This window comes from Lepidothrix coronata, unplaced genomic scaffold (genome assembly GCF_001604755.1).
Source record: "Lepidothrix coronata isolate B3197 unplaced genomic scaffold, Lepidothrix_coronata-1.0 Scaffold7, whole genome shotgun sequence".
Lineage (NCBI taxonomy): Eukaryota > Metazoa > Chordata > Aves > Passeriformes > Pipridae > Lepidothrix > Lepidothrix coronata.
The window spans coordinates 6,304,261-6,318,616 of NW_016690187.1; the positions used below are offsets into that span (position 1 = coordinate 6,304,261).

Genomic DNA, 14,356 nt, shown 5'->3' on the forward strand with positions numbered 1-14,356 from the left:
ATCAAATCTCCTTTTAGTCATGCTACTGTCACTGTCCTTTGAAGCTGTTTTAGTTCAGGATGCCTACATAAGCCTTCCTTCTTTCACATAAATATCCAGTGCTGACTTTTGCTGAAGAAAATGCAGGCTCTTGGATTTCACTCGTCAGCCTGGAGTCAGGAGTCCTTGCTGCTTGTGCCTATGCAGACGAAACCACAGGGGTAGAAGACCACAAGATCAGTGTAGAAGCTGCTGTGGGCTCAGCTTCCTCCCCACAGTGCTGTGGTGACCTGCGCAGGGCCATGGGGAAGCCGTGCAGCCGAGGCTGCCCTGCGGCTCAGAGCTGCACCCAGCCAGAATCAAGCCCCTCAGCCAGAGCCCTGCACCTCTCCTCTCATGGTGCAGGAAAGTGAGAACACCACTGCGAGGCCACAAACCTGGGTCCCACAGATGAAGAAAGGAAGAAGCTTGGTCTCACTGTCTGCAATACCCATGGCCACAAATAGGCTGGTATAGAGCAGGAACTGGTGTGCCACAAAGTGTGGAAGAGTTTCCTCTTCCCCCAAGAGGCAGGGAGGGAGCAGAGCACCAACCAGACCTGGTTCAGTTGTTGCTTTCCTTATGAGGTTGTGCAAGCCTGGCCCGTGGCCTGGCTTACCCTACAGTCTTGCTTTCTATGACTCCCTTCTCTTCCTGGCTGTAGACTTCGAACAATCACCAGTCAACATTGATCAGTGAGACTGTCTCCACGTAAGGTGCACCACACATCACTAATTCACCACAGAACATGAAGCAGCTCACCAAGAACATGTTAGCACAGAAATAACAAGGCTAATATATATTTGCCTTTCCATTGTATGAAATACATTTATTTTTAATAGACTTACATTTACTTATCCCTTCTCACTTGATAGGACAAAGTATTTGCTCTGAATGTAGCCACCGCTTCAGCTGAAAAGGTGTTTGCCCCTCTCTGTTCCTCAGCAGTGTCACAGCTCAAAGGCTGGGACAGCCGGTTCCCACATGAGATCTCCTTATGCCAGATCATTGTGGAAACCAGCTCGGGCAGCTTCCCAGACAGGTGCATGTGTTTCCCCCACAAATCCCAAAGACAACAGAAGACGAAATGTCCATCCAAAATGGAGAGGAAGAGGGGATGCACAGTATCTTCAGCTGGTCTTTTCACAGAAATGTCAGTTCACTTTTTCCCAAATAGAGAGCCCAGTGACTGGTGATAATAAGATAGAACAAAAAATTAAAACTATAAAAGAGGATCAGTGCCATGCTTTGGTAGTGTCCAGTATTTACTCCAGCACAGCCAGGAAGGAAATAGTTTGAAATACCAGATGCTCTTTGCAACTGGTATTTTGGATATATTTCCAGTAGGGATTTCTTCCCTCCCCATGAAAACAGACACACATTCTCATTTAACAACTAATTGATTTATTTAACAATACAAATTTCTTTCTACTGCATGGTTTAGCAGAGAGAACTTGAGAAACAAAATTAGCTTCTTTTCTTTTTTTTAAAGTTTAAATGTTTACACAAAAACAACCTTTACTTCAGTAAATATAAAATTTACACACAAAAAACTACATTAAAAAAGAACATAATCATGACAAACCAACAAAAAAAAAAAAAAGGATGGGAATTCAGTGTAAAGGATCCAATTGCAAGGAAGGCAAGATGGGGCAACACTAACAAGGCATCCCATTTGTACACCTAGGTATCTGAAGTTGTAGGTACAATACAAAACCAAAATACATTAAAATTAGAATTAAAACCTGTATTTTTATACCATAATATATTATGATATAAATATCTGTAAATTCTGTAGGCAACACAGTTAATGTGTGAAATACATAGTTTGCTCTCCACTGGAAGGTCACTGGAGTGCTGTAGGAGCACCGTGTCACCCACGAGTGCACTAATGGTCAGCAGTGAGCAGACTTTGACGTCCAGCCCGGCTGTGATAGCCCCTTGTTTCTTTGCCAATCTGTGCTATTTCTCACACATCCAATGACATGATGAGAAACTCTGGTCACCTTCAGCAGTGATTTCCAGCACTTCATCTCCTGGCATTAGTGTGTTACCTGACTTAGGCATATTCACCTGCCAGATCCCATTTCTCATTCCCTTTTGCACTTTATAACCTGAACTCTAAAGCTATCTTGTAGCTACCAAGAGAGACTGGCTTCTAGGTTGAGATATTTGGGATATACAGTTCTTCAAGCCACCTTTAGGAATCTGTAGAAATATTTCAAGTAGGGTGGACAATTCATGGTCAAAGGTTATGTGATACAAAAACAAGGGACCTGTATAGTGATGGTTAACTTTAGACCTAAATCTTTAGCATTTTTTCTATTGCTTTAATATTTAAACTTAACATTCGGTTTTCATATATTAATTGAGCAGAGCATCTTATTGATGGAAGTGCTACATTATCTCCAAAACCACCACGTAGTCAGGGAGACTGTAAAGTTTAAAATTAAGTGTAAGTTTAAAAATCATTTAAAGAAATCAAGTCTCTTTTTTTTTATAATCAATATTGTGACTGGCAACCTACAAAAGCTTAAATTATAAAACTATTAGTGACTCTACTTTTTAAACTGTATGTACTATAAAGCTGTATTTTTGTTACTTACAGATGTTAAAAAATTTCCAAGCCAGAAAGTGAAGGGGGAGAAAAGTAGTCTAAAACAGTTTTCCAGATTTTGTTTTTACTAACAAAGGTTTGTTTCCCCCCAAACTGTTTTTGTGTCATAAAAATCTGATTAAATTTATTCTACTCCTCTCTTTTCTGGGCAGACGATACAGTGTTCAATCATGCTTTGGAAGACCTTTTTCAATGGATAACTGTAGTTCTCTAGATCAGCAAGTCCAACTTGCTTTACTCAGAAACAAAAGCACCAAACTATCTCTAAACCTGGCCCTTGTCCTGCAAAAAAACTTTGTAGCAAGACTGAGGCAGTCTGTTCTGAGAGCAAGACTGGCCCTGAAGCAACCAGCTACATTAACTTCTGGAGCAAGCATATGCAATGCTCTCATTTCAACTTAAGAAAAACCTGAATAGTACTAAATTTAAGAAAATTGTGGAAATTTCACTTGTTCTGTTAAAAACAAAACAGGGAAAACTTAAACAATCCACAGGTGTGCATTAAACATTTAATAGCAAACCCTTGCTTATGTATATTAATTTAAAGATTATCCACAGGGATCTGTGATACATTGGCCCTGCCTTGTTATTATAATTAAATTTATTAAAATATTAATTTAAAATAGGAAAACAAAGAAACTACTCCATGGGGAACATGTTTATTGTGTTTGAGATGATACACTGGGTGCTCTCTGAGCTACAAAGGGAAAAAGGAAATCCTTTCATTACAAACTGACAAAGGTAAAAGTTAAAACAGTTTTCACAACAGCATGTACCACATATTGGAAATAGATCTGGGTTTAATACAAATGACATAATTCCTAGTAATCTACAGCTACCTTTAATAACTTCATACAGATAATGAATTAGGCTAAAATGCACTATAATATTTGGTTGACTTCAGGAACAGTATCCTTAGTACATCACAAAATACATTTTGATATCCCAAAGAAGCAAGACTTGCAAGTAGGCATTTTAAACATAACTAATCTACAGCTACAAACTTCTACTCTTGATAGCATTTACCTTTTTGGGGGGGCAGTATCCCAGTCTTCAAAAGGATAAAAGCAGAGTAGAATCAGTATAACATATACACAGAAGTCCGTATTGTAAAGGCTATAAAGATTTGTTGCACACTGCAAAGTTGCCTTCTGCACCTTCACACTGCACAAGTAGTTTGTCATTTATGTTGCATATCTCTTGGTCCACTGTCTGGCTATCCTGTCATGTTCTGCTCTGTTGGTCAGGTACTGAGTGGCTATGCTTCCAACCAGAGGGTCAGCTGCAAAAGGCAGGAGAAAATGCATCAGAAACCATTAAACAACTAAAACAAAAAAACAAAACCAAAATGAACACATCATTTGAAATACAGCATCCTTTCCAAAATATAGTGTTTGTTAGATCAGAAAATGCTGTGAGAAATAGTGGAGCTCTTATCATATGACATTTCCAAGAAAGCACAAGAGGGACAATGAACAGAGAAAGAAACCAGCAAAATCTGTTGTGGTTATGTGCATAGGAATGAATCTTGCCCCAGCCGGGTGCTCTGCCTTCACTCCTGTGGAAGGGCCGCTGCGTGCAGGGGACATTCAGTGAGTGCTGCCTGGTGCACTCCTGTCACAGACCTGCACAGGACCTGCGTGTGTGAGGGCATCAGGCCTGCAGCACCACACCGAGGGGACACAGTTTGCTTCAAAAGTCATCAGACCTTTGTACCAAAGAGGCTCATCCATTTCTCCCTGACTATGACCACTTTCTATAAATGAATTGTCACCTCAGCACTATTGCTCAGCTCCTGCCCTGACTGCAGACAATTAGCATTCATTGTGTAATGACACTGGTGGCACAGTTGTTGCTGAGAAACTGTACTGCTTCCAGAGGAGTTCCTTCCCTCCCAACAGGAATAAGGAACTCTCTTTGAAAAAGGGAGAAATCTCTCTGAACACCACCTCCCTCGTACTTGCAAGATTAAACATTTTAATTGCTGTCTTAAGAGAAGAGACTTCCTATGGTTCCTTCTGACATGCAGGATTTACGATTTTATAACTCAAGAGAATGTTGTTGCTTTCCTGGATCGACCACTCACTTGCTGGAGCTCCTGCAATACAGACCTTCAATGACATCAGCTTATTTTCTCCATCAAACCTTTGGAAAAAAAAAACTTAATGCTATTCACATTCTGTTGAGCTATGGGAGTGAAAAGCACCATTAAATGTGGGACACCACATCCAAGCAGGAGTGTTTAATCCTAAATTTAAAAAATACTAAATTTTATTTAATCTGCATGCAATCAAGTAGGCAAATTACATTCCACAGCAACTGAGTCAAACAACTAAGAGCAGACACCCAGTGAACTATAAGCTCCTTACCTGGGTTGCAGTCTGTCAGAAGAGAACAAATAGACAGAAGAACCTTTGAAATAGTCAAAGCAGGGCTCCAGTTGTCTTTCAGGATGTCCAGACAGATGACTCCCTGACTGTTGATGTTGCAGTGATAAATCCTGGTACGGAAAGTAACCTGGAATCACAGCATGAGAGACAGGGAGAGAGTCATTCAGTGCTGCCCACGGATGGTGCCCCTTGGCTCTGAGCAGCCACAGCACCCACGGTGCTCCCAGTTCTACAGAACTGCTGTGGAGGCAGCTCCACTCTGCTCATCTTCTAAACCACAACTGTTTGAAAGAGGAGTGAGCACTGACTGCAGCCATGGCTGCCTTGAAGAAACCTACCATTAAGAGATTAGGTGCATAAACTGCTTTCACACAGGCCCTCTCTCTGGTACCCACAAAAAATTTAGGACCTACTTTATAGTACTGTAGGTATTTAACAAACACACTGCATGTCAGGAATGTTCTGATCACAAATGTAAATTTATTGTGGTTTCTGAAGGTGAAGATATTGACAGAATTTGTCTGCATGTGCAGTATTAGTTGATCTTTTTCTTTCTTTAAAAATCATAAATACAGACCATGAAAATATTTAAAGAATAACATTTAAAACTCAAGTATTGTATTTTTCTTGTTAAATTAGCAATGAAATATTTGTCTTACCCTTCATTAGGCAGGATATAATATACAGCCAAAACAATGCTATTACAGTAACTAAATCCATCCTGTTTTTAAATTATTTCAGACTAATATCGATAGAGCATGTGAGCATTATTCTGCACAAACAATTATTTGAGTGCTTTAATTACAAAAAGCACAAGAAGATAAGGAAATTTTTATTTTTCAAACTGATGCAGTGGGGGAAATCCACAACGTTTCCTGAAAATTCAAAAATTATCATACTCTAAAAAAAACCAAACTTCAAGATTTGACTGAGGAATTTGTCTAAAACTCTGCATCACTTCATTATAACATTCTTATGTCAGAACATATTAAATGGTGTGGGTTTCAGAGACGTGTGAGATACATGGAGTGTATATTATTCTTTATGCTGTAATCGCTCTGGGAATGAAAAAAGATATTTGATTTATAACAATGTTAGAGCCACAAAAAACATTAAAGTGTACAATATTGTGTGGTAGAATGTATTTAGTTTTGTGAGTGTCAGCAGTGTTTTTTCTGGTGACTCAGTCAAGAATTGTAATTCAGCAGTAAGGAAGGGGAGAAGGGAAAACTTTTAACTTCTTTGATATCCATTAATAAATTACAATTTGTTAAGTGTCCATACTATTTCTGAGCAAGGAATTGACATTTTGGTTTAAGTTAGGATTAGTTTAATTTAATAAAAACAGCTTTTGCTTAAAAATATTATCAAACAAGGGTGCTGATCTTAGCAGTAGTAAATAGACATTTTATAATAATGGAAGTCATCATAGCAATTTACCCAATTTGAAGTCACAATATAACACTCTAGTTGTCTATGTAAACTGATTTTAGCTTTTTAATATTTTGCTAAAAATTACATGATAATATTTAATATAGAATCTGGTTTATAACATAAAGACTTTATTATTCATATATTTTTGTAGCTGGAATGAGAAGAAGTAAGCATAAGTAGGTGTTGTGTTGTTTTCTACTACAATTAAAATTTCTTGAATCTTACCTCTTGATCAGAATTATCATCTCATTTATCACTTGGTGAAGCTTGGAAACAGACTGTGGTAATGAGGAAATAAATTAGATAGAATTTTTCTGAGACTGCAAGCCAAGATTTTGGACCTTGTAGTTTTCAAGGGACCACAAACAAATCTGATATTCGGAAAGCGATGTGCACTCACTTGGCTGCAAGTTACATTCTCCTCATCTGTGAAAAAATGGTAAACACAGCAAAAACCTTACCCTTACCTTTGGTGGCTTGAATGGATAGTCAGATGAAAATGTGATATCCAGGAAAAAAACGCCTCCTTCATATACAGAACCTGGAGGTCCAAGTATAGTAGATCTCCATTCATAAATGTTATCTCCTTTAGGACCGGCACTGCGTAAAGAACAAAGAGGAGAGAAAAAGAAAGTCAGATGTACCTCAGTGAGAGGCATTTTATGGATTTTCTTCTCCATTCCATTTTGTTTTATAAAAAACACCTGCCTATTTTCCAGCTGGTTTCAGTGGGCACAAAAGCTGAGTACTCTGCAATCCCTTTGGAGATACAGTAATGAAACGGACTGATTGTGATCTACTGGATTTTCACTGCCTGAAACAGATCCCCAGATCTGCTTTCTTGAGTATGTGGTTGCTCTGAGGTTCTACATCACACTCTTCCAGTGACATAATACTCATACACAAAGGAGTTGTACATCTTGACCACATTCATCTTCTCCAAGCATTTAACAGATCACACTTTCATAAAAAATGGGACTTTCAAGTATATTGATACACATTTATTGTCACTTGTTTCATAGGCCAGAGTGAAATGTTACACCCTTGGGCAGCAACACCAGGGAAGGGAGAGAGAATCAAGTAACATGGAATTGAGCTTCTTACAGCACTCAATTTGTCATTCCAAATAACGGTTTTCTTCAGGATATATTTGTGTTATGCCTCTGGGCAACCGGCAACGAGAGGAAGAGCCAAAAATAGTTTATTTTAAGAAGTACAATACTGAATGTGTTTCTCACTAGGGGAAGGGTTATTGCATAATTAATTATTAAAGTAAAGCTTTGAAAGAAAGGATAATGAACCAGCATTTTCTTGACTTATGAGTTATCATTAAGGCTATTATCACACAGTAACCATCTAACCTTCTTGCAAAAAAAAAAGAAAAAAGAAAAAATCAAATATGTAAGCAAGTCTGGGTAGAAACTAACCTAACCTTCCACAAAAGGGCCTAAATTCAACATCCTGAGATCCAATACTGACTGCTACAGAAAACAACACAGCTGAGCTCACACAGCCATGGTAGATTCATCACATCTATGCAAGTAAGTCAGTAACATAGCACTGTAAAAGATCCTTTCAATTCTCCCCTCCTCAGCATCTTCCCAGGCACCACCTACATCACAGACAAGTGGTGAATCGTCCTCATCCTTCCCCCTCTGTGCTCCCAAGGAACAGGCACAGAGGACTGTCATATGTGATTGCACATGAAGCAAGTGACAGGGCACGGCACCACACTGTAGCCTGGGAGTTTCTGGATTATGGAATTGCTCAATACTCAGAGGAGCCTCCCTGCAAGCCCTCCAAGTGTTAAGGCTCTTCCTATGTAATGTCACCTCACATATTTGTCATACATATGTTTGCAGTCTGTAACACGACATGTTGGACATTCATTCTTACTGTGTAGTCAAATGTGGAGACAATCATCAGAGACAAGGAATATGAGCAGTCTGCATTATGCATCTGCAATCCCCACACCAAAAATTTAGCTATTTTTACTTTAAAATCATATTTGAGAAAAAACCCAAAAGCTGAATTTGATTACAAATTCCCTTTCAATTCATAATTTTCCAAGATGCTTTTTATCTTGTAGACATTTCATGTATCAAATGTTGCAGGCCTTTCATAAACAGGACAAAATAATCATGGAATTTGGCTGACATCCTATTTAATTAAAAACAAAAAATTATTTGATGAAGCAGTAGCTATTTTCCTGTTGCCAGAATGAAAGTGGGTAACAATGGAGTGCTGGCCTCCAGAGCACAGCTAGGAAAGAATAGCTACAAGTGATGTCAAAATAAAGTTTGGATCTAAAATCACTCATCCTACCTTTCTATTTGCAATGCATGCATACAAGTGGAAGAAAGATATTAGATAATTTTTAGGAAAAAAAAGGGAAATCCAGAAATAAAGAGGTCCATTTTTGGTGATATAATGAACCATTTGTACCCTCAGTCGCTCCAAAAGATAATTTTATTCATGCTCCCTAAAAAGCAATTAGTGTAAGAACTGAAAATATTGGGGCAATAATGACAATATTTAAAACCCACACAGACCACTGAAATATTTCAATTAATTCTTGACACTCATCAAGCTTACAGCTAATTAGTATTGTGCTTGAAAACCAAATTTCTATGGAGCAATTCAATTTCAGCATTATATATCCTAATAGTTTAATGCAGAGTTTAATGCTCTTGCCCTGTGTGTCAGGTACCTTTCTTTCATATACCTCTAACAGCTGGATGCAATTCAATCAGATTAATGAAATAGATTATTTAAATCAGTGATATATTTCAGCCCAGTGAATCACTCACAATTAAGTGTGGTACCAGTCCAGTGCCAAACTATCTGGTAATCACTTGCCAAGTCAGAGCAGGGGCATCTATCAGCTGGTAGCCACAAGCTAAGTGCAGTGGCTCTCTGCCTGCTGCTATCTGCTGTTCCCTTCCACTACCACTAGCAACCATAAAAGGATTGGGCCGTAACACGAGAAAGGTAACAAGGTCTCAATCTTGTAAGAGGAAGGAAATGCTGTGTTTGAAACCCATCCTAACTGCTGAGGAAGAATTTCTGCAATGTCACAGAAACATAAAACTATAACAATAACCGCACTCAGGTACAGGAGAAAATTTTAAACGTCAAATCATTACATCTGAATGAGGTTTGTGAAATTTCTATTTAACAGCTGGTGTCTTGCTGTCAGTGGTGTAAAAGGTACCCCTGCTTCGTTAGCAGCCTGAAAATCACTGCAATTACTACATTATTGGTGTGAGAAGACACACACAAGACATCACAGTTGGCTCCTACAACCTGTGTATTTCCACTAGGGATCATCCTCAGCCAGCCATACTCGACTTTGTCTTCTGTATACATATCAAGGTAATCTCTTTTGGAAGTAAACAAACCTACACTCTCTGCAACTCAGCAGAAGACACCAGACCTATGCATTGCAGTCTCAGCCTCTGTAGTGATTTCCACGAGGACAGGACAGTGGGGTTACACTCACTTGGATGACTGTAGGCAGAGCGGAAAAGTGCAGTCCTGCCTCAGGCCACACCTTGGTTGAGTACAGAGCTGCAAGAGTGTCACTGCCTTGACTCTCCTGACACCCAGCAGAAATACTGTCCTCTTGTTGGGCACTAAAGAGGCTGGTATAGGAGACACTTCTAGAGGCTGTACTTGAGCTCTTCATTCCCAGAAGCTCTCCTGATGTTCAAGACATTCACTGTCCTATTGCAAGCACAAGCTTCAAGCATCTCACCTTAAACCCTGAAAACTATGAGTGACAGCCTAGGACTCTTTCTCACTGTCTGCCACACTGGACAGAACATCCCAGGCAGAGCACTACAATGGGGAGCTTACATGGGTTTTTTCCCCCTTCTCCTTTTGCCATGGAAAGACACAGATCCTTATGACCTCCCCCATGGAATCCATATGGACACAAAATTATCTCCTAAACACAAAGTCTTGATGGAGCAAGATCACTGTCTGATGACAACCTCAGTGGTTCGGCCACACAGCATACCTGTGCAGCACACTGTTAACAGCCAGCTGTCCTACATTAGCTTACAGGACATCACAAATTCGGTAAAGGCACCAGCAGTATATTCTCAATAAAAAACCCACTTGCTTAATTTTTTACGATATGCACTAAAAAATCTCAGACAAAATAACAAAGCAATTTAATTGAAATGAAAAAATATTATTTGCAAAATTAGGGGGGTTTACTTCATACATTAAAGCTGGATTGATTTTTAAAAATAGATAAAGTTAACTGGCTGCATCTGCTTCCTAAGTAAATATTCATTGTGCCACTTTACTGAGGGATATATACCTGATCCAGATAAGACAAAGGATTTATAACCATGCCCTAGGCAAGCTAGTCCACTGAACAGATTTAATTTACAAGTGTGACTTCAGATTGTGAATTTGAAAAGACATGAGGTTAAATTTGAGAAGCCCGTGGGTTCACACCAGGTCCTTCAAATCTAACTCTGCTGAACCCTGGCTCTCAAGTTTCATGAAGATGAAGGACAGCTTTTTCAGTACAGTGTAATGAGCATTCACACGGATGCAGCGGCATTCACACCAGAAAGAAGCCTGTTAAAAGTCCTGATGCAGTGGTTACAGAAATCCAAATTCAGCTTTTGTTACAATTCATTAAATCGAAATGCATTGAAGCTGCCCATATGGAACTAGCTGCAGGATGAGAAACTGGGACAAGAAATTTCCAATCTACATGATGCTAGTAGCATGTTGCTTTCTGCACTTGCTAAATTTGCTTCTGTCAACAGCACTCCTCTGAAACACGGGGCTCTAAATTTGGCAACAGAATGAAACTTCACAGTACTGAGACTGTGATAATTAAGAAGAAAAAGGGTGAAGGAAAATGTAATTTAGCTAGATTTGATGTTAACTCTGTGTTATGCTTTATTATGATAAAGAATATGGGTCCGTAATAGGGTGCAACTGGGGGGGTGGGTGTGTGTTTTTTAGGAAGCTTCTGATAGTGAACTCTGTCAGACCCTAAAACAGTCTCATGTCATTGGTACCACAAAACTAAAGTACTAGTCTACATCTCAAGAAAATCATCGGGAGTGCCTATATAGCACAGATTAAAGTGGTGGAATATTTTCCCACATTCTCCTCTCAAAAGCTCTGCCCTTAGGTCTGATACCCAGGCAGGCAGAATAATAGAACCACAAAGGCTGGAAAAGACCTCTAAGACCATCACAAAGGCAGCAGCTAACAAACCAAATGAGGCACCTGGAGCGAGAGTTAGGTAGGGAAAGAGCTCCCTCCATCCTTCCCAAAATGTTTATCTCAAAATGAGATTTAGCAAAAGTAAAATTCCTGAAGCTCTTCACAGTCTGCTCAATCACAACAACTCTGTCACAATAGTATAATTATAATTTTTACAGCAATCTTACAGTGCTTTACGAGAGGAGAAAGATTTTTTTTATATTTTTCTTATTTCAACTGAAGATACTAAGGAAAGGAAGAAGGAATGCCCTCAGGTATGATCCACAACCTCACGCTTCATAATGCTACATAGTGAAGTTCTGCAAAATCCACAACACAGCCTCAGAAACTGACTTTTACAAATCCTACCATAAAAAAGCACTCAGAACGTTACCAGCACAAAAAGCTTTGGTTTGGACAGCAATGTCTCAGCTAAAGCTGTTGGATGATGTTCTAGTTCAGTACCACACCACTAGAGACTAATGGGGCTGCAACAGATCCTGTCAGCATGTACAATTTAGACAAATACACAGATCCCATGTGTAGCGAGTCTGTCTACCTCACCATCTAAGCTTCTGAGCTTGATGGACTCATTTCCAGTGAAAGGAGAATGCCCCAGGCTCAGGTAACTCCAGCTTATCACAGAGGTGGAGATTCATATCTACCATGCAGGATATCTAGTGTGGATGCTGATGCTTGCACCTCAGACTTCCCAGACAATCAGGATAGAGATCAGTGACTCTGCAGCACAAGGAACATCTAAGTACTCCCTACAACCAAGGTTCTCCATCTCCCTCCGGTGACACCTACTTTTTGCTGATTGCATGGGGAGCCTGGCTCCTAACTCAAGCCACTAAGCTCAGTACTAGAGAAAATCCTCCTCACCCTCTATGCAGTGAGAAAAGGTTGTCTAGCTCTGTTTTCACACACTATCTTGTAGTACACTAACCTTTTATCTAGCTACAGATACACACTGTCATGATGTTGGTAATTAAAGAACAAAAAATAATCTCACCAAAGGATCTCTGTCTGGTGCAAGCTGTCTGAGAGTTATTCAGTGAAGCCTGGAGAGAGCAAAAATCACTTACCACTAGTTGTATTTTAATGTTAAACATGGGAAAAGAAAGATGCTCAGATTATTTTCTTGCTTTGATATTTTCAATATTTTTTAGAAAATTTGTCCACTACCCTTTTTTTCTTAATTCTCTTTTTCCAAGTGTGGAGGCATTCTTGTATTTTTGGTTACAGAGTGCAAAAAAGAAAATGAACATTAACTAAAAGGCATAAGTTTGTGGGTGGCTTTCAGCTCTGTGACCTGTGTCAAGCATGCACAAAAATTTCCATTTTCTTTATTTTTCAACACCTTGTTTACAGGGCTCTCTGGAGTACTTATTCTTAGTGTTCATATTAGCACCAGTGCCTAAGCACCTCTGCTTACAGAATCTAGATAGTACATCCTCTAGACACAGAAACCATACTGGTTTCACTGGCAAGAGCTACAAGTATAGCAATAGTTTTAGGACTACAGCATTTTTCTAAGGTTGGACACGTGGGCTGTCTGTAGCAATGTATCAAAACCATGTTGAAACGCTGTTTGATATGGTGCTCACTATTATTAAGGTTTACAGGTTACATGCAATCTTTTACAAAGAAAAAATTTCAGTCCATTGTGTTCTTCATATAGCTACAACTGTTCTTATTTTACCTGCCACTGAACTACCTGCTACATCTGTTTGCCGAAAAAGGTTATTTACTGCTTCTAGCAGACCCACACAGGCTCTGTGGAAATGAGGACACACAGAGTCTGGTTCACTCTACAAATCTTTTCTTCTGTCACTTCCCTAAGATCTATCATGCCCTTAAGATTGAAATCTAGAAATTACTGTTTAAAAAAAATAAAACCTATTTTTTACTCATGGATCCCCTGATACTTCAGCTGGTTGTAAAGCAGTGCAGGACTTCTGCCTGAGGACATGGTTCAGCGCAAAGCAAATCCAACTTAAGAGCTTCTCCTGCCAGATCAAAAGCACCGTGGCTACTCAAAGCAAAGTGTTGATCCAACCTAAACTAACTTGGCCAAACTGTACACATTTGAAAAACATCAACGGATTAGCTTTGTGCTTAATCACGTACCAGTTGCTCTCGTGCAGCCAGCGTAGGGCATAAACCTTAGTCTGTGTGCTCCGGCTTAGAAATGTAATCATGTTGCCTCTTTGGTTCACATCAAATTGTGCCATGAGGGGAATCTGATTGAGTGCAGATCTGCTACTGGTCATGCTACAGAGAAAGACATGTTTTAGACTAACAGAACCTCCAGTGCTAAACTTGCCATTAGTAGAAGAATATACACTGTTGTTACCAAACAAAGTTGAGTAACAAATCATTTGTTAATTCCATCAAAGGTGTAATATGTAGATAACCCAAGTTATGTAGTTTGGAAAGCTGGCAGTTTTTCCACTGCCAAAAGCCCCATTAAATTAGTTCATTGCTACAATAGCTCAGCATTACTTTCCTCCTTGTAGCTCAGCATTACTTTCCTCCTTGTACTCCTGCTAGTTCCTAGGACTTTTCTTGCTACTCTTAAAAGTCTGCTCAGCTTCTTTCCATTTTCCAGAACAACTCTAGCCAATTATGGAGGCAGAATTCTTGTAATTTTTAT

At 39.3% G+C, this 14,356-nt stretch overlaps 1 protein-coding gene across 2 annotated transcripts in view; it reads right to left on the reverse strand.

Moving 5' to 3' along the window:
• Nucleotides 1-1,402: 1,402 nt before the first annotated feature.
• The window catches only part of UBE2E3 (ubiquitin conjugating enzyme E2 E3), a 58,083-nt gene continuing 45,129 nt past the window's right edge, over nucleotides 1,403-14,356 (reverse strand). For both annotated transcript variants that reach the window (XM_017838814.1, XM_017838823.1), the window contains exons 4-6: nucleotides 6,927-7,059; nucleotides 5,005-5,152; nucleotides 1,403-3,917 (exon numbers count right to left, since the gene is read on the reverse strand). In XM_017838814.1, the coding sequence (XP_017694303.1) occupies nucleotides 3,820-3,917; nucleotides 5,005-5,152; nucleotides 6,927-7,059 (379 nt within the window). In that variant the 3' untranslated portion in view covers nucleotides 1,403-3,819. The remainder of the gene's footprint in view (nucleotides 3,918-5,004; nucleotides 5,153-6,926; nucleotides 7,060-14,356) is intronic.